General features: G+C 42.2%; 1 protein-coding gene across 3 annotated transcripts in view; it reads right to left on the reverse strand.

Moving 5' to 3' along the window:
- The window catches only part of LOC126336689 (serine/threonine-protein phosphatase 2B catalytic subunit 2-like), a 778905-nt gene that overhangs the window by 108244 nt on the left and 645015 nt on the right, over nucleotides 1–25646 (reverse strand). For all 3 annotated transcript variants that reach the window (XM_050000640.1, XM_050000639.1, XM_050000637.1), the window contains exon 5: nucleotides 13884–14029. In XM_050000640.1, coding sequence (XP_049856597.1) covers nucleotides 13884–14029 — 146 coding nt within the window. The remainder of the gene's footprint in view (nucleotides 1–13883; nucleotides 14030–25646) is intronic.

The following is a 25646-nucleotide window of genomic DNA, read 5'->3' on the forward strand; positions in this document are numbered from 1 at the left end:
TACCATCGCAATCCGCTCCCAGTGTTAAAAGCTACACCATTGTAGACAGAGGCGTCAGTCTAAAGGACGGGCGCGGTCTGTCTGAGCGCTTCCTGATGGAAGCTACGGTTGCGTAGCCGCTGCTTGTAGTATCGCAGGCGAGCGTGAGCATCCAGTAACTGAATTCTAAAAAATTACCTCTGGCCAATGAGACGATGTTAGTAATCCGTTTCCTTTTTATGGATATAAACTTTCTCGTTTAATTTACGGAAGTACTAATACACTACACGGAGTTACTGTCTCAATTTTTTCAGTATTCGCGGTTGTGTGTGTTCCACCTGTATCCAAAATCCACGTGGCGAGAGGAGCATTAGAATTTTATCTTTATGGGCGAAAAAAGTTAAAACTCTCTACCGTAGCCTTTGTGTAATACGAACAGTAACTTATTAATGAAACATTAGTAGGATTTTTAAATCTGAACATTTCCAGGCTGTGGAAAGATTAGCAGTTGTATGAGGTTTTACTGTTTTCGTGTGTTTGATCAAAAGGAATTTAACATTTCATAAGAACTGAGTCTGCATTACTTTAATTAAAAATTTCTTCATGGTCACTTTAAGCAACAATTTTCCAGCTAGTGAAAGCTGTGATGTCAGCCATCGCAATCAAAACCACACGTAATTCTTCACGCCATTGTCAGGTTGCCTGTATGAACAGTTTATAGCCTTCGTTGCGTGGCTAGATTGGAGTCTGGTGTCAGCTTTTGACACAGATTTTAATTCTCGTGCAAAGAGAGACGAATTTATGGAAGTGATTTAAAGTGAGCTAGATTCGAGAGTGGTAATTTAAAAAAAAAAAAAAAAGTAATCAGACACCACGCAGCTACCAGTGACAGTGATTCAACGTCATCGAAACCAGTTTCATTTGAGTCAAATTTATTACTAATGTTAACGAAGAAATTTAAATTTTTCACAGCTCTAAATAACGACAAGTTGTAAATGCACCAACGTTAACTTCGGCACTACAAATTATTACTACCTGTTGACTGCTATCACACTGCAGTTGAGTGCCGTTCAAAGTAGCCAAGGAGGGTAAAGTAGCTATTGAGATCCTGGGGGCTACAAGGTGCAGGCATGGTGTGGAAAATGACCAACTTATTCTCCTGGGAAGGGCCAGTCATGAAGTCTAGCCAGTCTGCTGAGCCGCTTCTCAAAAGTTACAATAACGTTTGTGCATTTTAGTTCAAAAATGGTTCAAATGGCTCTGAGCACTATGGGACTTGACATCTGAGGTCATCAGTCCCCTAGGACTCTGAACTACTTAAACATAACTAACCTAAGGACATCACACATATCCATGCCCGAGGCAGGATTCGAACCTGTGGTCGTATGGTTCCAGACTGAAGCGCCTAGAACCGCTACGTCACAACGGCCGGCGCATTTTAATAACCGTGGTGTAAACTAAGTAGTCAGTTTGTGTATTTATTGTGGAGAGGGCTTAAAAGTGTCATATCTTGACTCCATAACCCTACTTCAGTTATTGGAAATTCGTTCATGCTAATATTAAGTACACAGCTCTTGCGTAATGTCTAATGCGAGATAGGTAGGTACCTCGGCGGTGGCTTCTGGCCACTTTGTGTAGGGGTAAACCGTAAAAGCATCTATCGAAAGAAGGGCTCTGCGGCGGTAAGTCCTCGTAAGAGGATTCTAGAAGAGGAAAATAAAGAACAAGGAAAAAAAATAAAAAGATGGAAAACGGAAAGCAGTTGAAAAGAAAGCAGCAAAAGAGAGTTCGAAGAGCATGAAACCTGATCCTAGAACAGTTCTTTTTGGCGTCAAGGATGAAGACAGAGATTGCATGTACTGCGAAGAAAAAAAAAATTAAAATTCAAGGCCATAAGAGCAGTGGATTTACTGCCAAATGGGTTCCCCCTAGGCCCACGAACTCTGTATAGCTGTTGAGGAACACTGTTTGACTTAGATTTGTAAAAGGTGTTTATAATGCAATTCTAATCATTTTTTACAATAAAATATATTTAGTTCTTTGTTAAAACTGTTTTTATCCCTTATATATGAGTTTAAAACCAAGTGGCTTCTTTTCCCGCCCGTGTCTCTCCTACGTCTAATTCTGAAGTGTCAGAGACCAGCTACTTAAATTGGAAAGACCACATACATAATATTGTGGGGAAGGCGATTCTTTGCGGCGAGATCTATTTACGAAATTTCATTCAGCAACTTTCTCTTCCGAATGCGAAAATATTTTGTTGACACCCACCTACGTAGGGAGAAATTATCATAATAAAGTAAGAGAAATCAGAGCTCGAACGGAAAGATTTAGGTGTTCCCTTTTCCCACGTACCATTTGAGAGTGAAATGGTAGAGTAGTAGTATGAAAATGGTTCGATGAACGCTCTACCAGGCACTTAAGTGTGAATTTCAGAGTAGCCATGTACATGTAGACATTTCACCAATTATCTTGGTGAGAAATTGAAAAAAATTTAACAAACGTTCCTTATACTATTTGTCGTTCCTCGAATAAAACCAAAGCAAGGAGATGATAAACAGAATGAAAGAAAATAAGTATGTACGATGTCGTATGTCAATAGACACACTACTGAATAGTAACACAGTTCACTGAAGTGTCAAATTATAACCAAACTGTCATAAGCACTACCGACTACACCAATGTTCAGCTTCTGTTGCATGACTCTGTGTCTGCACTACCTTTTTTATATTTTAGTTTCGCTCAGGTACCAAAGCGATAGGACACTGTGACTTCAAACTGTATTTCCTTCCACACTTATAACAAATGCAATATATGCCCTTGCAAGAACCATAATGACACCGTCGATGTATTAAGCAGGTCTTTAGGCTCTGCGAGCGAGACAGAACGTGCTCATTTTTAGTACTTCATACCGCAATACGGATGTTTTGTTAATCATTTTATGACTCATCTTTTCTAGACAGCTGCCTTCGTTCACAGATCGGTTGGATAGACCATTATAACTGTTCACAATCTATAGAACCTGAAATTGTTCAGTGTAGTTCAGTCGGTCCAAGCTTGATACGTCTTTCTAATTGCAAATAAATAAGCTTTTTCGAATCCTGCCTCCGTAGCGCCACCAAAGAACTAGGAAGAGCATGAATTAACCATTAAATAAAAAATTACCGTTGCGCGATCTAACAGATCGAATAAGTAATTTACAATATTTTCAAACTAACAGATTTCACATAAAGGGCCCAATGTTACAAACAATGAAGTACCAAATCAACAATAATGATATTTGTTCTATACGGGGTAAATAGTTGCCAGTCCTTTCATACCCGCTATGTTTCACGAGACTCGTGGTTTGTCCAGAATGTATCATCAGTTCTTACAATGTCTACTACGAAGTTTGAGTCGTCTGGAGCATATCGCTTTAAAGACACAAAGCATATAAAACGGCTGCCCTATTGGGCGGCTCTACGTTTCGTCATCATCATGTGAGAACAAATGTACACCACACCACAAAAAAAATGGTTAACAGTAGTCAAAAGTCTCAGAATGACAAAAAGTTGCTATTTCCGAAGAAAACCAACAATATTCAAAGACTTTACCACATCACCATCACCACCATATTATTATTATTATTATTATTATTATTATTATTATTATTATTATTATTATTATTATTATTACATAACGTTAATTCTCCTCCTGTAGCTACTCCTCTACAACGTTTTTCCGGGCAGTAGCTGTCGTAACAACACCAGAAGCGAATTCACGATAAGTTTAAAAATAATCCGCGAAGTGTTCCCTGATCAAAGCCTAAAGCCTTATGGAGTACAACAGAAGCTGGTCGGATGGTAATCGAAATGGACACGTTCTTTGTGTTTTGTCTAACAACGTATAAGGTAACAACCTTGTTTCCTTTAATTCTACAGGAAGCGATAGACATTCGTCAATGTTTGCTACAATAGTTAAAAAACAAATGTGCCGAAGTCGACCGCAATTGCAAAGTTAGAACATCAAACTAATTAACTATAAACAGACACTGCCGTCTTCAGTAGTTTGAAAGGTACTCAGTTTTCGTGGTTCCATATGGTAATATTACCGATGCCTGCCGTATTCAAAATTCAATTAGGTTCCACGTTCACAGAAGCATGTTTAACCACTGCTGTAACTTCAGCGAGCCCTCAGTATGTATTCAGAATTGCTTTACTTCCTCGAAACGTGTATTTTTCCTCATCGTTATTATAATGTTATGCAAAATGCACTATAATTCTAACAGATATGAAGTTAATAACGTTCAAGGATTATGCTATAGGTCTGCTCTGACTGGCCGACTGCTGCCTACATTCAAGATAGTACGAGGAGCGATCTATAATCTTGGAAAATGTGTTCAGTGTGTCGCCAATCCCTTATTCAAACAGTTCTACATTTGGCGTCACAAGACTTAGTTGCCCCTGTTCCAAACTTCCTTACCTAATTTCAAAGAAAAATCTGAGGGCTTGCCAGAAATAGAACCCAGGTCCCTCTGCACTGAAGGCAGTGATGCAACCCATTCGGTTATGGAGGCGGCTATCAATGTTCATTGCAGAATTAAAGGTAAGAGACTCCGGACAATGACATTTCCGTTATAGTGCATCAGTTTCATAATAATATACCAAAAGCCGGCCGGGGTGACCGAACGGCTCTAGGCGCTACAGTCTGGAACCGCGCGACTGGTACGGTCGCAGGTTCGAATCCTGCCTCGCGCATGGATGTGTGTGATGTCCTTAGGTTAGTTAGGGTTAAGTAGTTCTAAGTTCTAGGGGACTGATGACCTCAGAAGTTAAGTCCCACAGTGTTCAGAGTCATTTGAACCAATATATCAAAGAAGTGAAGTGTAAACGATTATAAATTTTAAAGTCACACTTTGTAACTATAACAATTCTAAAACTGTTTCGTATACACTTGATCCATGAGTTTGCAACACTCACAGTATGTTCAAATGGCAGCGAGGTTCCGGACTGAAGCGCCTAGAACCGCTCACAGTATGTGTGTGGCTTTGTTTACATATCGAAGCTCACCGGACAAAGTATTATTCGTTCCTTAAAAGACCACACTGGTCGCTTTGGAACGTTGTAGATGGTGTATAACACGTAGACAGCCGCCATGTGGACAGTGAACTATGTTTACTATCAGTGGACTATCACCCGTAGTTCAGGTAAAAGGTGTTTCTGTGAGCGTTTGTGTATGTTTTTAGTGCCATGACGAGGGCCAACTAGTTCACATTACCATTACGTTAACCCCAATGTTTATACCAGCGTTCTTGGTGACCATATGTTTCTGTTTGTTCTACATTTTCATCACGAGTATGATGCACACACTGCTGCCTTCCAAGATGACAACATCGTGTCCACAGGCCTGCAAGTTTATGTTCGTCGTTTGACAAACATTCAGGCCCTAACGCACCGACATTAATTTCTTAAAAAATATCTGATGCTATTTGGAACAGTATGTGAAACGTGGCAACACACGTCACCACATATTGGTAGACGATACAGATTGTCAGTCAATTCTCACAATCATTGTTGGTAGACAAAACCGGTTTCCACATTTCTAGAGGACTCATCATCGACTGGTCACGTCGGTAGGCAAAACCTGTGCGCTCACTGATGCTCTACGCCAACATGGGTACTAATAACCTCACTCCTGAGCGCCCGGAACACACACACACACACTCTCTCTCTCTCTCTCTCTCTCTGCGCCCCCCCCCCCCCCTCACCAAATCAAACAACATGGCAGATATGAACAATTTAGTTGCTCTACAGGATCTACTCATCAATGAGTGGCTTCATCTGGATATGGAATACTTTAAATATGTTGTAGACACACTGCCACCAAATGGAAGCCATTATCAAGGTTAAAGGCATTGTTGCAGTATATTAGCGTGATCTCTCCTTGGACTGACTAATTTACTGTATCGCGTATTTACTAAGAGAGTAGAAGGACGCATGATGCTTGTGCCTATCCAATTTAATTTTGAGACAGTAGATTCAACCAAATAAAATCTAAAAGCTTCAATATCCAATTATTTTTCTGAAAGCAGGTTGGTTTTACTCGGGATTCCAATACACCACATTATTCTCCATTCTTTTGTGTACAAAACCTTATTTTTCAATACAATCTTCGTTAACTGCGATGCCACCTCGCTGTAAGAGCCTATTTGCCAGCATGGTACCACTCTAATGGTCGATGACGGAGCCCACGTCTTGCTGCACGAATAACCTCCCCGTCATCCACGTACTGCTTCCTTCACTGGGCCAAACAGTTGGAAGTCAGAAGTTGGTGTAGGATGTATGAGGAAGAACAGTCCAATGAAGGTGAGCTCCTCTCGAGAGTGCAGGCTTGTGTGAGGCCTTGGGTTATCATGAAGGAGGAGAAGTTCGTTTGTATTTTTGTGGAGACGAACACGCTGCAGTCGTTTCTTCAATTTCCTGGAGGTAGCATAATGGACATCAGAGTTGATCGTTGCACCATGAGGAAGGGCATGAAATAGAATAACCGCTCCAGAGTGCCAGCAGACAGTCGCCACGACTTTACGGGCTGAGGTACGGCTTTGAACTTTTTCTTCAAAGGAGAGGTGCTGTGGTGTCACTCACGGGATTGTCATTTCGTTTCTGATTCGAACTATGTTTCATCGTCTGTGAAGATGTTCGATAAAAAATTGTCACCATCAGCGTCGGAACGAGCCAGCAGTTCCACAAAGCAATGTTCCTTCATTGCTCTTTATGCTCTTCTACTAGGCGGCGAGAAACCTAGTGGATGGCCGGCTGGAGTGACCGAGCGGTTGTACGCGCTGCAATCTGGAACCGCGCGACCACTACTGTCGCAGGTTCGAATACTGCCTAGGGCATGGATGTGTGTGATGTCACTAGGTTAGTTCAACTCTGTGTGAAATCTTATAGGGCTTAACTGCTAAGGTCATCAGTCCCCAAGTTTACACACTACTTAACCTAAACGAAGAATGCGGGACTGGAATAGAAGGGAGAACCGATAGAGGTACTCCAGGTACCCTCTGCCACCCACCGTCAGGTGGCTTGCGGAGTATGGATGTAGACGTGAGATGAAATTATCCTAAGGACAAACACACACATCCATGCCCGAGGGAGGGCTCCAACTTTCGCCGGGATCAGCCGCACAGTCCATGACTGCAACGTCTAGGCCGCTCGGCTAATCCCGCGCGGCACACTAGGTTAGTTAGGTTTAAGTAGTTCTAAGTTCTAGGGGACTGAAGAGCTCAGAAGTTAAGTGCTCAGAGCCAACCCAGTGGATGCAATGAGTACCCCAAGCGGTGAACGAGTGTGTCAACACTAGAGACAGAAACGTCCAGTTGTTCAGCGAGGTGTGTCTGTAATCCGGCGATCACCTCGAATGAGAGTGTCCGCCCGTTCCAACATTGCAGGAGTCTTTGTTGTGTACGGCCTGCAGACACGCGAGAGGTCGGACAGGTTTTCGTAACCGACTCAACGTGCTTTTGAGGCACTGCCACGTCTCCGTAGACATTCTGCAGGCGCTTACGAATAACTGCGATGCTCTCGTTTCCCGCCAATGACAGTTCTCTGCTTGGAACGCATATCTGTCACGTTTAGCACCGTCACCTATCGGAACTTCACGAAACTATCGGGGCTGATGTGTAGATATACCGCGGTGTCTCTGAAGAAATTCTGCATTTTTCTCAACCGAAACTAGCCGAGAAAAAAATGTGCTGCTTTACTTCCTTACTGCCCCTCGTATAAGCACGAAGAGACTTTTGAGGAAGAGCAGAAGGCCGCAGAACGTAATAGTAGCGACCGCTGATGGACAGGAGAGGGGCGGCTGTCTGCTAGGCAGTGCGAGATGAGCAGCGCGGCCCGGCACGACAGGTGGCGGCTGCGCGCAGCTCGTTATCTGGCGCGGCGCCGACCGCCACCTCGGCTCGCCTGTCGCCCACCTGTATTGATCGCAGCTGAGCAGCGCCGCTCATCGGCGCCCGCCGCGGCTCATCCTGGCTTGCGCCGACGCTTCTCCGCCGACACACACGCGCCGTCTCACGCCCCCCCCCCCCCCACCCTTCCCAACTCACATCGGACACATTATCTGTATTTGCGACGCGAGCCTAGTTACTGTCAGATACAGAGGAGAGCAGTGACACGACCTGCAATCACCAAAACTGCCGACATAGGTTTCCGCGACCTTTGACACTTCCGATATAATTCTTTTGGTTCTGTGGGCTTCTCCGAATTATGACACCCTAGGGCCAATAAATTAAACAGTGGGAGCGTTTATCTTTAACAGGACGCCGGAAAGATCAGAGAAATAGTTTTTCAATCAATAGACTGACATTTAACATCTAATTAGGAAAACGCTAAAACTCGAACCTTGTATCAAATTTCTAAAAAGATCTTCAGCAACATAAAAGTTACCGCAAGAATGATAGCCTTTGTGCAGTACACCTGATTGGCCTTTGACTACACTGTGGGTAATTAAATTTACAGCACAATCAAAGCGGTACAGCAACAAACGACATATCACCACGAAGTGTACTACAGGTTTGCTTCTCCAACCGATCAACATTTCAGCGCAGCCTTACATAGCCGTTAGGAGTAATAACAGCTACATTTTGCGCATGAAAGACAATAAAATAAACCATTTCTCATTCAGAAACAGCATCATAAAGATAAGGCTTAAAGAAGAAAGAGAAACGGCCACCTGCATGTGTTGGAATTCGAAACGGCGAGGCCGTTGTCAATCGAGATTGTGGTTTATCGTTTCGCAATACTCCTGGCAGCGTCGGTCTGGACCCCAAGTCTGTCATCTGAATGTGGAATATAGACTGTCCCAGAAGTGTTGCGAAAAACTTAAGAGAAATGGCTCTGAGCACTATGGATCTTAACATCTTAGGTCATCAATCCCCTAGACTTAGAACTACTTAAACCTAACTAACCTAAGGACATCTCACACATCCATGCCCGAGGCAGGATTCGAACTTGCATGAAGTTGTTACTGGCGATGAAAAATGGATTTATTTTAAGTATCCTAAACGGGAAAAATCATGGGTTAATCCGGGACAACCATCAACATTGACTGCAAAACCAGATCGATTCGGCAAGAAGACAATGCTCTGTGTTTGATGGGATCAGAAAGATGTGGTGTATCATGAGCTTCTAAAACCCGATGAAACTGTTAATACTAATCGCTAGACAACAAATGATCAATTTGAACTATGCACTGATAGAAAAAAGACAAGAATGGGCCAGAAGATCTGGCAAAGTAACTTTTTTACACGACAATGCACCTGCACACAAAGGAAAACTGGTTCAGGGTACAATCAAAACACTTGGCTGGGAGCTGCTACCCCACCAGCCGTATTCACCAGACTTCGCCCCTTCCGGCTACCATTTGTTTTCATCAATGGGACACGCACTGGCTGAAGAACACTTCGCTTCCCACGAAGAAGTCGAAAAATTGGGTGTCTGATGGGTTTGCTTCAAAAGACGAACATTTCTATTGGCGTGGTGTCCACAAATTGCCAGAAAGGTGGCCAAATTGTATAGAAATTACTTTGAATAAAATGTTTTTACTTTTCAATTCAAAATTAGTGTTTCATTTTCACAAAAAAACGCTCATTTCATACCGTTACACCTGGTACAGATCCTCTGAACGTGGATAAAGATGAAACTTCCTGGCAGATTAAAACCGTGTGCCGGACCGAGATTCAAGCTCGGGACCTTTGCCTTTCGCGGGCAAGTGCTCTACCAACTGAGCTACCCAAGCACGACTCACGCCTCGTCCTCACAGCTTTACTTCTGCCAGTACCTTGTCTCCTACCTTCCAAACTTTACAGAAGCTCTCCTGTTCTGCAAGGTTCGCAGGAGAGCTTCTGTAAAGTTTGGAAGATAAGAGACGAGGTACTAGCAGAAGTAAAGCTGTGAGGACGGGGCGTGAGTCGTGCTTGGGTAGCTCAGTTGGTAGAGCACTTGCCCGCGAAAGGCAAAGGTCCCGAGCTCGAGTCTCGGTCCTGCACACAGTTTTAATCCGCCAGGAAGTTTCATATCAGCGCACACTCCGCTGCAGGGTGAAAATCTCACTCTGTGCATGAAGATGTTTTGCTTGCATATGTTGTGTTTTATTCGTTGTATGGTCCAATTAACCCGACTTTCTAGGAACACCAGCTAGTGGTACGTGCCCATTCCTATGACCACGTCCTCCTAGCGGTATCTTTTGGGACCATCGCAGAAGAGCAAATAGAGCAGTTTCACGGCAGCCCACATGCGACATGTAGGGAGCACGGCAGAGCAGGTAAAGAACGCCGCCCGCTGCCGCCAGCCAGGTCTCCGAAGTTACGAGCGTGGGACATGCGAGGCGATAAGCACTAGCCGCCATCTAAACGAGCATCGTGCGATGACGTGTTTAAAGAGCTGTTGCATGGCCGTCCGCCGCGGCTATTAATACGCCGGCGAATCAGCCGACTAAAGCCCTTTCCAGAAACTCGAGCAACAGCCACTGTACAAAAAACAATACAGAACACTCCGCTAGAAAGATTCCCGAAACCTGATACGCCGTTTGGATCGCAATGGCGAAGTGAGTCACACGAGGTTGCCCGCTGAACGAGTGTGGACCGGGCCACGTCGTGAGGGGGAGGGGACTCGCAGCGCTGACGTCCGACAAGACAAGCCTCCGTTGGAGATGGAGTGCCGGACTCGGCCGACCGGGCCGCCCAGGTCTCCGGTGCTTTCTCCTCCATTGACATTTCTTTCAGGCAGCAACCTACGGCGGCCGAACGGTCATTTCTCACCGGATCGAAGGACGGCAAGGCTCCACTGGGGAGCGGCGAAGATAACTCAGCCGGAGAGATCCGCCCGCACCACCAACTGTATTGATCCACAACAGGTAACAGCGTTGTTCCGTGAATGGTAACTTCGTTTGCTGGTCGGTGGCCATCCCCACGCAGAACTTTCGAATTCGGCTCCGAGACAAGAACAGCTTGACACAGCTGACTAAGTCAGTCTGCAGAAGTACAGAATTATTACGAATTTTATTCAACGAAGCACTCATTTTCGATGCTAGCAATAGACATTAAATCTAAAATCTATTATATAACGTACTACGTACGAATAGAAGTTAAATCAGTTTTTGCATTAAAAATTTATACTTACTGCCACAACGTTCAAATGATTTCACAGAAAAATACTGCAAGCATAGATTGAGATTTTCACTCTGCAGCGGAGTATGCGCTGATATGAAACTTCCTGGCAGATAAAAATTGTGTGCCGGACCAAGACTCCAACTGGGAACCTTTGCCTTTCACGGGCAAGTGCTCTACCAACTGGGGACTGCTAGTTCTGCAAGGTTCGCAGGAGAGCTTCTGTAAAGTTTGGAAGCTAGGAGACGAGATACTGGCAGGAGTAAAACTGTGAGGACGGGGCGTGAGTCGTGCTTGGGTAGCTCAGTAGGTACAACACTTGAACGCGAAAGGCAAAGGTCCCGAGTTCGAGTCTCGGTCCGGCACACAGTTTTAATCTGCCAGAAAGTTTCATACTACAAGCATACTTTGTAAGGTGTCACCGGGGAAGAGACGCAAAAAAAGTCATAAATACGTGTCTAACAACCATGCTGATCAACATGCCAACGTTAATCGAAGTTAGCAGCGGATAACTACAGTCGCGCAAAAACGTTCGTTTTGTGGCAGAAGTTTCCGCTTTCTCCGCCCGAGAGCAACAGTTAGCAAGCCAGTAAAGGCAACAGTCGCTGAGAAAGTTTATATCGCATTCCACTCACATCAGTGTTACAACAGCGTAGTGGCACCTCAGAGACAAGTTTCACCAACGCGTGCCATGTGCCAATGCTATTCAGAGGTTATGTTAGCTTTTGATGGTCATAATGGTCATAAGTTGCGTCCAATGAGAAATCAACGGGATACCAGCTGACAAACTCCGCACTGGCCGAGTATTCATTCTGCCAATTTTCTAAGAGAAACGAAACCTAGTTCGTATTCCTGCGGTAGACGCTACGTGAGGTGATCCCCACTGCTTCTGTATTCTGGGCGCAGCTGCTTCACGTCTCCATGGCAATATCTCTTCATAGGTCTATAAACGACTATTGTTCTCGCCTACAGCCGTTTGCGCTTCGCAGTTAACAGCTTTCAAAAGTGCTGCCAGATGTCAGGGACTTCCTTCAGCTGAATGGATTATAGGAGTGTCTTCGTAGTAAACCACTAAATGTGTTCCAACTTCACACGTGATGCGGCATTTTTCCACGCATCTCACTGTTCATGACGTCATCTCTCTTTAACTATGTATCCTACAATGATATATCTGGGTAGATAGATTCAGCGACATATGTAGGTACTGTTTGCAGAACGGGTTGCGAAGAAGTAATAAATTTAAACGTCATGCACAACGCGGTCGTTTCTCACGCATCTCAGTGTTATGACGTCGTACCTTCTGTTCTGTGATAAGTGGGTGGTTCTTACACCCACAGCGATAGTTTCCTGACAATAAGGGATGTGTGTACTTGTTGCGAATCTTGACCAACTTTTCTGTCTTTTGAAAATATTAATGATCTGTTCCCCTCAAATTTTCCCATCTGTTGCACATGAACGTTTAGCTGAACTGTTGTCCCAACATGATACAGGGTACACTTTTAGTTTACACTGAAATACACCCCTCCTCACCAACGGCTACACTTTAAGGCACTCCACAACAGCTCTTCGAACTTATAGAATCATGTGAAATTATGGTCTCTTTAAGCTGCGAAATCTAACAGCTTTCAATTTCTGTTGTTGACTGTAAGAAATTTTTCTGTCCTACTTCATATCTTCTGAAACCCGTTGGTTGCAGTGGACACAGTTATCGAAAATATCTTGAAATTAGCTTTTCTATACTTGTTCTGGCACTAAAATATACCTGAAATCATCCTGTCTACATTGCCAGATGACAGTTCAGCGTGCAGGCTTTATTGCATGACATATCATATTAATTTTAGTGTGCACCGGCAAACTGTAACATATGCTAAGTTCTTTTAAGTGATGCACCTGTTCTGTCGAAGACTATGGCGGCGGCACCAACACGCCCACCCATCACTGTTGCTTGCCACAGACTATTCCTGTTCTCATTCCATCGTTATCTTCAAGGAATATCCTAACTAGTTTTAAACAAAAATTCAATTATGTGTGAATTCATAAGGGACCAAACTGCTTAGAAAATCGGCCCCTGGACTTACACACCTTAAACTACCTTAAACTTATGCTAAGAACAACACACACACACACACACACACACACACACACACACACACACACACACACACACACACACACACATCCGAGGGAGGACTCGAACCTCCGGCGGAAGGGTCCTAATAATGTAACTGCCATTTACCAGCTACTGTTTAAACTTAACGCTGCGCGGTCTCGGGAGCCTTGCCACGGTTCGTTCGGCTTCCTCCGTCGGAGGTCCGAGTCCTCCCTCGGGCATGGGTGTTTGTGTGTTTGTCCTTAGGATAATTTAGGTTAAGTAGTATGTAAGCTTAGGGACTGATGACCTTAGCAGGTAAGTCCCATAAGATTTCACACACATTTGAACATTTTTTTTGCTGCGCTCAGCAAGAATACTGGACACGGGAGGTTTCTTTTTTCCTTCTGATTAAGATCCTTTACGCTTAGAATAATAGTCACAGTAACTTTTTTTAAATGTTTAAGACGACACAACTGAAAAAAAGATGGAACACAAGTTCCTTGTGGTCTCCGTACTTACTTCCCTGTTTCTTCCAGTTTGAGGCTGTTGCCACTGTTTCTTCGCATCCCGTGCGCTAGATTTTTTAAATGAATTCTGTTTCATTGCACGTGTTTGGTAGAGATTGTACGTCCTATTACGTAAGTTGCTGTATCGCTGAGTACTCACCTTCCGTATGTCGTCCAGGTTGTGTATCTCTGGCGACAACCCCCCATGGACGCAGAGGAACTGCTGATTCATAAGCGCCGCCAACGGTAAGCAGTCGAAAGCTTCCATACACGCGTCGTACACACGCTCCGAATATTTTATTTTACCTGCAACAGCAAATAAGAGGTATTTTATTACATGCAGATTGAAATAGCCGCAACTTCGTTTCACAATGACACACATGCAGCATCAGCTACAGGGCAATCGAAAATTCTACGTCAGTAATAAACTGTACGTCAGAATTAAAATTATGACAGTACTGGTAAAGGTGCCTAGAGTTATTTCAGGTTTATGTACACACACGGAAGCAGACGCTTTAATTCTGTGGATAGCGCAATAAAAACCCGGCAAAGAGGAAGAAATTAAAGGTTTCAAAAATGATTAATCTCGACTGTTAATATACTGTTGTTGAAATTATATATACACCGTGCGAGCTATGATTTCTCTTATTTTATTATGATGATCGATTCCCCTATGTAGGTCGGGTCAACAAAATATTTTCGTATTCGGAGGAGAAAATTGCCGATTAAAATATCGTGAGAGCATTCCGCCGCAATGAAAAACGCCTTTGTTTTAATGATTTCCATCCCAAATCCTGTATCATGTCCATGACACTCTCTCGTCTATTTCTCGGTAATACAAAAAGAACTGCCCTTCTTTGAACTTTCTTGATGTGCTCCGATAATCCTACCTCGTAAGAATTCTACACCATGTTGCAGTACTCCAAAAGAGGACGGACACGGGCAGTGTAGGCAGTCTCTTTAGTACATCCCATGCATTTTCTAGGTATCCTGCCAGTAAAACGCAGTCTTTGGTTCGCCTTCCCCACATCATTTTCTACGTGTTCGTTTCAATTCAAGTCGCTCTTAATTGTAATTCCTAGGTACTTCAGTGAATTTATGGCCTTTAGATTTTACTACTTATCGTGTAACCGAAGTTTAACTGGTTTCATGTGGGTGACCACACACTTTTCACTTTTAGAGTCAACTTCCAATTTTCGAGCCACACAGATGTCATAAACGCATGCACGTAATCTTGAAAAGGTAGTACAACTGAACTGAACGTTATTCACCTGCACCTAAAAAAGGCCGCAGCGAGAAAGATAGCACACCGTTTAATGCCAGGACCGAGGTGCAAGGACGATGAAGATTAGCCCTGTTCGTCTGATCGTCTGACTGGAACCGTCCCAACTTCTGTTTAAAAAAAGAAAAAAAGGCTCGTGAAACCAAATCCGGATGCCCGTGCGAGGATGTGAAGCCCGCTCCTCTAGATAGTGTTACCCGGGGACGTAGTATAAACCTAAAAAACCTCCGAAATGGGTTTCTCCCTCCGCACTTTTCGAAGAAAGAAACACCGAAGTTACAACGAAGCTCATGTAACGGAAAAAATACATTAATTCGCAAGTTCAGATTTTAATTCAGGAATGTACAAGAAATCTGCCAGAAAACCTTCGTTTATCATTACCTATCTTTCCTGCTTTACGTTAGTGTGCTTAAACAGTACTAATGTTTTTGTTGAAATAGTTCGGCTGGTTTAGTCGCGGGATCTGTTTAAAAAAATCTGCTTCCTCCGTCAATGGTAAAAGACAATCAACATGGGTATGGACGAGGTGAGCAGGGCTTTACCAGTAAAGCTGTTTTATCAAAACAACAGCAAATGCTGTGCTCTTATTGAGTACCGACGTACTGAAGGAGTACGGAGAGGTTCTCTTTCGCACCAGGGTTGAAGAATGTATAAACCACAAAAAACACAATTACCATTTAGAAACCCCTAAAAGCAATCTAGAGTATTCACGTTTGACGAACTATGAATATTAAGATCGCCAAAGCTTTCGAGCTGCTCCATTTTGTATACTCGGTTCTATCATCTTCCCCCGCCCTTCCTCTATATGGTTTGAATCATTCTTACCGTGCAACATTTCAGTTTCTCATTATACAATATACCCTCACTATGGGTGCAATGTTATTTCTCCTCCCCACCTAACGGCCAGCTAACAAATAGGAACAAAAAATTCCTTTCTCAGGATAATATTTTCACAATGAATGTCTACTCTCATCACTGCAATTTATATAATAATGCTCATGGCAGTAAGGCTTCACCTAAGCTACAAAGTGTCCTCAAAGCGGACACTATTCCTTCGGTTTGAAAATCGCTACTGAATCAAGGAGAAACGACGGGAGTTAAGATTTATAAGGGCAATTACGTTAATTACCGAAAAGATCCTCTTAACTTTTGCTAGCAGAATTTCTGCTGCGCAAAGTTGAGAGTCAGCTCAATTTCATGCGCTAGCGACTTCCAAGCGAGGATCGGTGTTGTTAACTTTCTACTGTCTTTGCAGTCTTTGTTGCCTATAGCACAAGATTTTTTTACTGGGATTAACTAAACGCAAAAGTGCCAACTAGTTTACATAAATTTGAGCAGTTTCTTCCTGAAAGAATACATGTTTATCCGTTTCGCCTCCTCTCTATCCATCTTCACCCCCCCCCCCCCCTTCCTCTCTCTCTCTCTCTCTCTCTCTCTCTCTCTCTCTCTCTCTCTCTCACACACACACACACACACACACACACACACACACACACACACACACACACACACACACACATATATATACATACATACATACATAAACGAGGTGTCTTAGCTTGTAACAAATGGTAGGTAAAATGGTTTCCGGTATATGTATGAAAAAATGATACATTACATGAAAATTTAGAACGAAACCCAATTGGAACTTCATGTGTAGGTACCAACCGAAAGTCATGTTTAGTAATAACATGCGACGGAACTGAGGGAAATACTTACCACGTCCACATTAGTGTTTTAGAATAATGTGCCATTAGTAGCATTTTCCTGCAGAATCTAATACTGCATTTAAGAAATATGCAAACGAAAAATTTTTGTAAAATAAGACACTCGCTGGCACACAGTATCAACCTTGAAATGCTTTCTTCGACGAACATCGGAACGGATCCGAAATAACAAATTACGTTTAGCGTCTGTAAGCAGTACTGTGAGTCAACAGCAAGAAAGAGGCATTTACGGAAACTAAGTATATCTGCTTCTTACTGCATATTCTTGTTTACGATTGAGTTAAGTTTCAAGAAGTGCCATATTTCCAAGTACATGTCGATAATAACTGCTATGTACCATTCGTTCAATTAATGTAGTCTTCACCCAATGCTAAAAACTGTGTTCCCTGGTAAAGGACCTGTGTACCAAGATTCTCTCTTGTAAATCTGACAGAGACCACTTAAATGATGATGAAATTCAACACGGCTCTCTCAGTCCCCCGATCTACACATAAAATGAGCCTTTGTGGGCTATGTTGTAGGACACATTGCTCAGTGGACATTTTCTGAATTAGCAGATGGAGTGACTAAATACCCGTCGAACTGTTGTATAAGACGTGTACTACTATACTCCTTGTCGAACACTAGGTGATGTTCATACAGAAGAATGGTCAAGAGCTTACTACTGGGTCTGTAATTTCATCCTATCGTTATTCTCGACGGAGTGTGTCAATTAACGAGCCCAATTCCCGTCATTTGCGTCAGTTTTAATTTTCTGCTTTAACATAAAGAAATCTTTGGCTGAGGCTCGTCAAATATTGGGAAGACCTATGGTGAGGCTCCTGTTAGTGAAAGTACACGAACAGAATGGTTTCGGCGCATCAAGAACGGTGATTTTTCGTCGTAAGATCGATATAGCAGTGGAAGCGAGAAGGTTTTCGAAGCTACTGAAACCGACGAATACAATCACAAGAGATCGTTATTTGAAAGCAATTGATGCGTTCGAGAAGAGCACTGGTACACTAACGGACATGAGGCGGCGATTTTGCAGCATTACAATGATCGACGTCGCAAAACCTGTCTAATCAAACTTTTAAATTCGCTTTATTTTCCAGACCTTGTTCCCTCTGACTATTACCTTTTTCGATGAATGGTACATGGCGTGGCTGGTCAGCACTTTCGGTGATATGAACAAGTGCAAAATTGGATCGATTCATGGATCTCTCCAAAAGATGCCCAGGTCTTCCGCCGCGGCATTCATATGCAGCCCGAAAGATGGGAGAAACTAGTGGGCAGTGATGGCCAGTACTTTGAATGATGAAATTTTTATTAATTTTTACAATAAAGCATCGAACTTCGAGAAAAACCGACGGAAGCAAAGTTGTACACCTAATACCAAAGATTTTGACAATCAGCAAGCAGTGAATGGAACCAAGTAGAATTTTTGAAAGAAAATTAAAGGTTATGGAAGCAAAAATTATGGGATTTGTCGATGACTTTGTAATTTTGTCAAAGACGGGAATGGACTTGGAAGATCAGCTAAACGCAATGTACAGCGTTCTGAAAAGAGGTTATAAGGTTAAGTTTCACAATAGTGAAACGAGGGTAATGGAATGTAGCCGTATTACATCAGGCAGTGCTGACGAAATTAGATTAGGCAATGCACGACTAAAAGTAGCAGACGATTTCTGTTATCTGGGTAGCAAAGTAACTGACGATGGGCAGAGCATAGAGGATATAAAACTCAGACTGGCATTAGCAAGGGAATCATTTCAGTAAAACAGGAATTTTCTGATGTCTTATAGGAAGCCTCTTCTGAAGGGATTTGTCTGGAGTGTCGATATATGGAAGTGAAACGTGGACGATAAGCAGTGAAGATAAACAGCGATCAGAAGCTTTCGAAATGTGATGTTACAGAAAGAATGCTTATGATTAGATTGGTATACCGAGTAACTATAGTCAGTCTGTGAACTGAAGAGCGAGCAGCGCTTTTAGTGGGGGAAGTGCCCTTTCCCGGAAGAACCCTGCCACTGGCCTACAGGGCAACCCAAAATCAGTTGCCCGTTACGTATCACCTATCTAGAGGTGTAGTTCGGCGTGCCATGATATACGTCGTTTCTGTTCGTGGGATCTTAGTTGCCAATCTCAATCAGTTGACTTCGAGTACTCACTGATATACTTCAGTATCCGGAAGTGATGGATAATCGCCCTGCATTGCTAGAAAATGTGCAGAATACGAATGAGATATTTGCGCAGAACGAGCGTTCGATCGTCTCTAACGTAATTACAGCTTGTGTTAAGGAGGCTACATAAAAAGAGCTGTTGGCTAATATTACCAGTCCCAATCAAAGGGCTGCAGTTAATGCAAACGTCAGGCTCGCCAAAATAGGACGCATAACGAAGGGAAGCGAAAGCAAGGTGCATGGTTTACTGGAATCGCCGCGAAGAAAAACTAAGAATTTAGATAGGAAACCCATCGTTATAGACAGTTTCACAAAATCGGTCATTCGACAAACGATGCAGGACTTTTACATAAACCAAAAAATAATGGCCACATTACGGAAATTACTCACTGGCGTGAAACAAAAAATAGATTTTCGTTGCACAAAGATGTTTTACACAAGACATTGCGTGAAATAGGATTTACCTGGAAATACTTTTCAGACATGTTTACGAAGACAATGACAAAAAAAGCAGTGCAAATCGAACTAATACAAACCACGTAATTAAAATTTTCTGATTAATTTTCAAAGACTCTCCGTGTTGCAATGATTGCTAAGTTTTAATGCAGCCCTTCAAAGAAAACTTCTACCTTTTAGTAGAAACACAAAGAAAGAACAAGCCTTAAATTCTACAGACTGACTGCACTATATCTGGTTCGTCTTACGAATAGAGGAAGCTACATTCATATGAATAGGCATTCGGTTCTATGTTTGTGTAGTAGAATCCTGACTTCCGTTCTTATGTTAATATTATTTACTCTATAATGTTTTGTTTCGAAGAAGCCATCGTCTTTTGTCTTCCTTATAAGCTTAACGCATTTGTCTAAAAATAACGCAGACAGGACGTATCTGTACACGGCGTCGCCACAGATTTAAAGCGCGCGCCGCGGCAGCGACTGTACTACGTTGTGGAACAGCCTGTAGAAGCGCCCTGTGACGTAGCAGGGTAGGCAGAGTGGGGACTCGCGCGCTCGCTCTTCAGTTTACCGACAGACTATAATGATGTCTTACTGAATCGAGCTGGGAAAAAAAGAAATTTTCAGTACAAGTTGACTAAAAGAAGGGGTAGGTTTTACAGGATACATCCTTAGGCATCAAGGGGATGTCAGGTTGGTAATAGAGGGAAATTTGAGGGAGTGAATATTTAGAGAGGAACCAATGCACGAACACTCAAGAGTAGGTACGTATCAAAGTAGGTTGCAGAAGTTATGCAGAGATTACGAGATTTGCACAGAATATACCAGCGCGGAGAACTGCAGCGGAAAACTGTTCGGACTGAAGGTTACGCCAACAACTAACCAGCCATCTTCATAACATTTACGTATTTTGGCCTCATGGACCATTAGAACATTACTTTCTAGACATATTGCAACGCCGAGAAATGTAGGGCAGGAAATAGGAACTGAGGTGGATGATATCTTACGTAATCAAATTTTCTTAATAAATTCATTTTAATTCACGAGCGTCTGACCACTGCCCCATTAAATGCTGTGATGCAACAGCATTAAACATCGCACTCTGAATCACAAACAGAAAACGCAGTGCCCTTTCAGATGCTTCATCCCTATGAGACTGCTTTCCAGTACTACATACAAGCTAATAGCCAACGTGAAAAAGTTTTAGAAGAGTCACGAGTTACAGAAAACAAAAGTAGTTAACATAAAGGTGACTGTAAAGTAGAATCGAACGTTTTTGATTGCTTGTAAGAGTAACCAACAGTTCTGAAGAGAACTTAAGAAATGGTTCAAATGGATCTGAGCACTATGGAACATCTGATGTCATCAGTCCCCTAGAACTTAGAACTACTTAAACCTAACTAACCTAAGGACATCACATACATCAATGTCCGAGGCAGGATTCGAAACTGCGACCGTAGCGGTCGCGCAGCTCCAGACTGTAGCGCCTAGAACCGCTCGGCCAGGTTCTCGGCCACACCGGCCGGGTGAACTTAAGAATTGTTTTTCAAGATACAGAACCATGATCGTAAGTGGTGCAAATTTCAAGTGTGTACGAGAAGAAATGCACAGTTGATTAAACAGGATGTAACGGGTATTACTGTAGATATTTTTATATGTGGTACCTTAATACGTGCGCACGTTAGTTTTTTTTTCGTATCGAAGTCTTCCCACAAAAGCGTCACATAATTAACTACCTGGTGTCTTCTGCATGGTCATATCTGCACCGCTACGACTATTAAGCATTTTGAGTCCACATATCAACACCTGTCCCGCTGTCCAGGAGAAATAAACTTAGTGGCTTGCTCTGGCCACATGTACTTTAAGGCACTACCCATCCTAAGAACATATGGCTTGTAGTAGCTATAATTATCAGACTGCTGATTAAGTAAATAGTGATGTAAGTTTATTCATAAAACGCCTTATACCCGTTACCCTCTATTCTACAGTAGACAGCATATTCGTCAAGTTAACAGATCAAGTGGCGTAATGTATAAACAAAATACATCTAGAATTAAACACACGAATAAATGTGACGTTGGAGTAGAAGTTAGCGATTCCACAGCAGGCTTCTATCGGGACGTCATGTGTTACTTCCGACGTGAACATAACATCGTTTCCGACTGCATCTTATGAGTTTGCGAAAATTCACAGTGGGGGACAAACATTCATTTTCTCCTAGAGAGAAGCGATATTACGTCCTGGAAAAAGATGTTCTTCGACTCTAGGCAAACAGCGGAACGCTGGAGACTTTTCAATTTCACTGGATTCGAGATGCGTCAGTAGTGGAATATAAAACTCCACAATATATTTGGAGATGTACGTTGCAGAAGGATGAAACGCATATTCTATGCCTCAACCTTTAGGCATGTCAACTAGAGTTCCGTAGGGTATGCCTCGCCTTACTGGATTCGCTTCGAAGAAGGAAAGCGTCGTAATCAACCGAACCGTTTTCGGTCTTGCCACATATGAAAATAATTGTTTTCCTGGAATACCGAAAAATTCCAAATAACCTTCGTTTTCAACGAAAATGCAGTCGACATGAAAATGTTGAAGGAATAGCTTGTTTAATGGCAAAATGTAATAGAAAATGAGAACACAGAAGAAGAGCAAGCAAAGTAGTTTTACTGATACAACCATTGTACCGCTCATACACGTTTGAGGTACATCAGACGGACGACTAAAATATACCAACGACGAGTGGATATTTCGAGGTGCGATTTTCGCTAAGCTGTAGTGGACTACGTACAGAAAGTAAGTTTTAACGGTTATAGGTGCCGAATGATGACACCAATTTCTTAATCGGATATATACTTTAACTGTGGCATTGGACAGGGCCTTCGAAGAGGGTTTCAATGATATAACATGTGTGCAACTTGATCGAATAGTAACAAAATAACAGCGCCCCAAGTCACGGTCCCGTCGTCAAGAAGAGGTCCTGCAAACATCTGCCGTACTGTAGCAAAAGTAAGCAAATACTTAACTCAGGCATGGTTCGTGCGTTTATTATTGTAGCTGTCATATTAAGTGTTGAAAAGGCTTTCCTTGTATACTGAGTCACGCAATTCCGAACAATGAATGGACGTTGAAATTCATCTGGACCTAACGCAACACGGGCCAGTGTTACATGTCACTTCAGGTCGTCCGCAGTCATCGATGGTTCAATTTTCTGAACAAACAGTCCATAGGTGTTAAGCATAGTGAGCGTGCTGGCAGCAGTACTTACCGAACGACCGACCCAACGACCTCCACAGATTCTGTTGGGAGTATCTGTAACTATTTGTGCGGAGTGGATGGGACAACCATCACCTTCGTACAACGTGGGTTGCTTTACGTTCGGTGTGCTCTCAATAAAGCAGGAACCAATGGTGTCTCGGTGCCATCCTTATGAAGTCTATACCGCACGCTGACAGACCAAGGTGGTCGTTCAACCATTTCTCTCAGCCAGCGTGGATTTGCAGATGACCAGTAGCGCGTACTGCGAACATTGGTTTGCCCACGGTCTGCAAGCGTTGCTTCACCAATGAACAGAACTTTGCAGTTTTCGTCGACAGCATTCGGAAATCGGTAACCTAATCTGTAAGTCATTGTCATAAAGCAGCTAACTGAATGGAATGTAGCAAAGATGAAATACGTCGGAATTTAGCATTGGGAGAACACTTCAAACTGCTTCGTAGTGACGTGCTTATTAGATACTACTGCTGTTAAAATGTTTGCTGTACTTCTCTCATCATCAGCTGTTATTCTTTTTCGTTGTCGTGCTTTAAATTTTCAATTTCTAGTTTCTGGACGTTATTTTATGATGTTTGCGAAGACATATCGTCAGGGCTGGCGCGATCCACAGCATTTCAACAGAAGCGCATCTCATGATAGTTTTCCTTCATTTGCCATAAACGAAAATCATATCCACTTTTTCGACTGTCGTAGACATTGTGAAAGTCTGAAAACCTTCACGGATAAGTTGTCCAACAGCTACAGCTGCAGAGTACAGACTGATGGTTTTCAGGGGCACATGTAAACACAGAAGCTGTACTCTAGTTATATGGTGCGCTAGAAATACACGGAAAACTGGTATCAAAATCTTTTCTCCTTCTGGATGTATTTCGGATGTGTAGCCATAGCTGCCTCATCCTGTAGAACTAAAACAGCCGCTGCCTCAGACGTTATGACTGGTTAAAAATGGAAGATGACGCGGACCATGATCAAGCGTGACTTCCTTTTAACTGTACAGTATATGATACATTGCATTTGGGAACTTTCGGATTATTGAACATGTATCAATAATTACAGATTTTTGTAGTTGTATATATAAGTTTGGATGTAGCTGTATTGCGTTGATGTACTAGTGGATATTGTGTGGTATGACTCCTGTAGTTCATAGTATAATTGGTACAATGTCAACTTTATCCTGATGCCACAGGTCCTTGACTTCCTCAGCCAGTTTGATGTATTTTTCAATTTTTTCTCCTGTTTTCTTCTGTATATTTGTTGTATTGGGTATGGATATTTTGATTAGATGTGTTAATTTCTTCTTTTTATTGGTGAGTATGATGTCAGGTTTGTTATGTGGTGGTGTTTTATCTGTTATAATGGTTCTGTTCTAGTATAATTTGTATTCATCATTCTCCAGTACATTTTGTGGTGCATACTTGTATGTGGGAACGTGTTGTTTTATAAGTTTATGTTGTAAGGCAAGCTGTTGATGTATTATTTTTGCTACATTGTCATGTCTACGGGGTATTCTGTATTTGCTAGTATTGTACATCCGCTTGTGATGTGATCTACTGTTTATATTTGTTGTTTGCAAAGTCTGCATTTATCTGTCGTGGTATTGGGATCTTTAGTAATATGCTTGCTGTAATACCTGGTGTTTATTGTTTGATCCTGTATTGCAATCATGAATCCTTCCGTCTCACTGTATATATTGCCTTTTCTTAGCCATGTGTGGATGCGTCTTGATCGATGTGTGGCTGTGTTAGATGATATGGGTGCTTGCCATGTAGTGTTTTCTTCTTCCAACTTACTTCCTTCGTATCTGTTGATGATGTGTGATCTAAAGGGTTGTAGAAGTGGTTATGAAATTGCAATGGTGTAGCCGATGTATTTATATGAGTGATTGCTTTGTGTATTTTGCTAGTTTCTGTTCGTTCTATAAAGAATTTTCTTAAATTGTCTACCTGTCCATAATGTAGGTTTTTTATGTCGATAAATCCCCTTCCTCCTTCCTTTCTGCTTAATGTGAATCTTTCTGTTGCTGAATGTATGTGATGTATTCTATATTTGTGGCACTGTGATCGTGTAAGTGTACTGAGTGCTTCTAGGTCTGTGTTACTTTACTTCACTACTCCAAATGAGTAGGTCAATATTGGTATAGCATAAGTACTTTGGTAGTCTTTGTCTATATTTTTCTTTTAGTTCTTCTTTAATATTTGTATTATCTATTCCTATTTTTTGTCTGTATCCTAGATATTTATAGGCATCTGTTTTTTCCATCGCTTCTATGCAGTCGCTGTGGTTATCCAATATGTAATCTTCTTGTTTAGTGTGTTTTCCCTTTACTATGCTATTTTTCTTACATTTGTCTGTTCCGAAAGTCGTATTTATATCATTGATGAATACTTCTGTTATCTTTAGTAATTGGTTGAGTTGTTGATTTGTTGCTGCCAGTAGTTTTAGATCATCCATGTATAGCAAATGTGTGATTTTGTGTTGGTATCTTCCAGTAATATTGTATCCATAATTTGTATTATTTAGCATGTTGGATAGTGGGTTCAGAGCAAGGCAGAACCAGAAAGGACTTAATGAGTCTCCTTGGTATATTCCACGCTTAATCTGTATTGGCTGTGATGTGATATTATTTGAATTTGTTTGGATATTAAGTGTGGTTTCCCAATTTTTCATTACTATGTTTAGGAACTGTATCAATTTAGGATCTACTTTGTATATTTCCAATATTTGTAGTAACCATGAGTGGGGTATACTATCAAAAGCTTTTTGGCAATCAATGTATGCATAGTGTAGCGACCTTTGTTTAGTTTTAGCTTGATATGTCACCTCTGCATTTAGTATCAGTTGCTCTTGACATCCTCGTGCTCCTTTGCAGCAGCCTTTTTGTTCTTCATTTATAATTTTGTTCTCTGTTGTATGTGTCAATTTCTGTGTAATGACTGAAGCTAATATTTTGAATATTGTTGGTAGGCATGTTATGGGGCGATATTTTGCTGGGTTTGCTGTGTCTGCTTGATGTTTAGGTTTCAG

Source organism: Schistocerca gregaria, chromosome 2 (assembly GCF_023897955.1).
Source record: "Schistocerca gregaria isolate iqSchGreg1 chromosome 2, iqSchGreg1.2, whole genome shotgun sequence".
Lineage (NCBI taxonomy): Eukaryota > Metazoa > Arthropoda > Insecta > Orthoptera > Acrididae > Schistocerca > Schistocerca gregaria.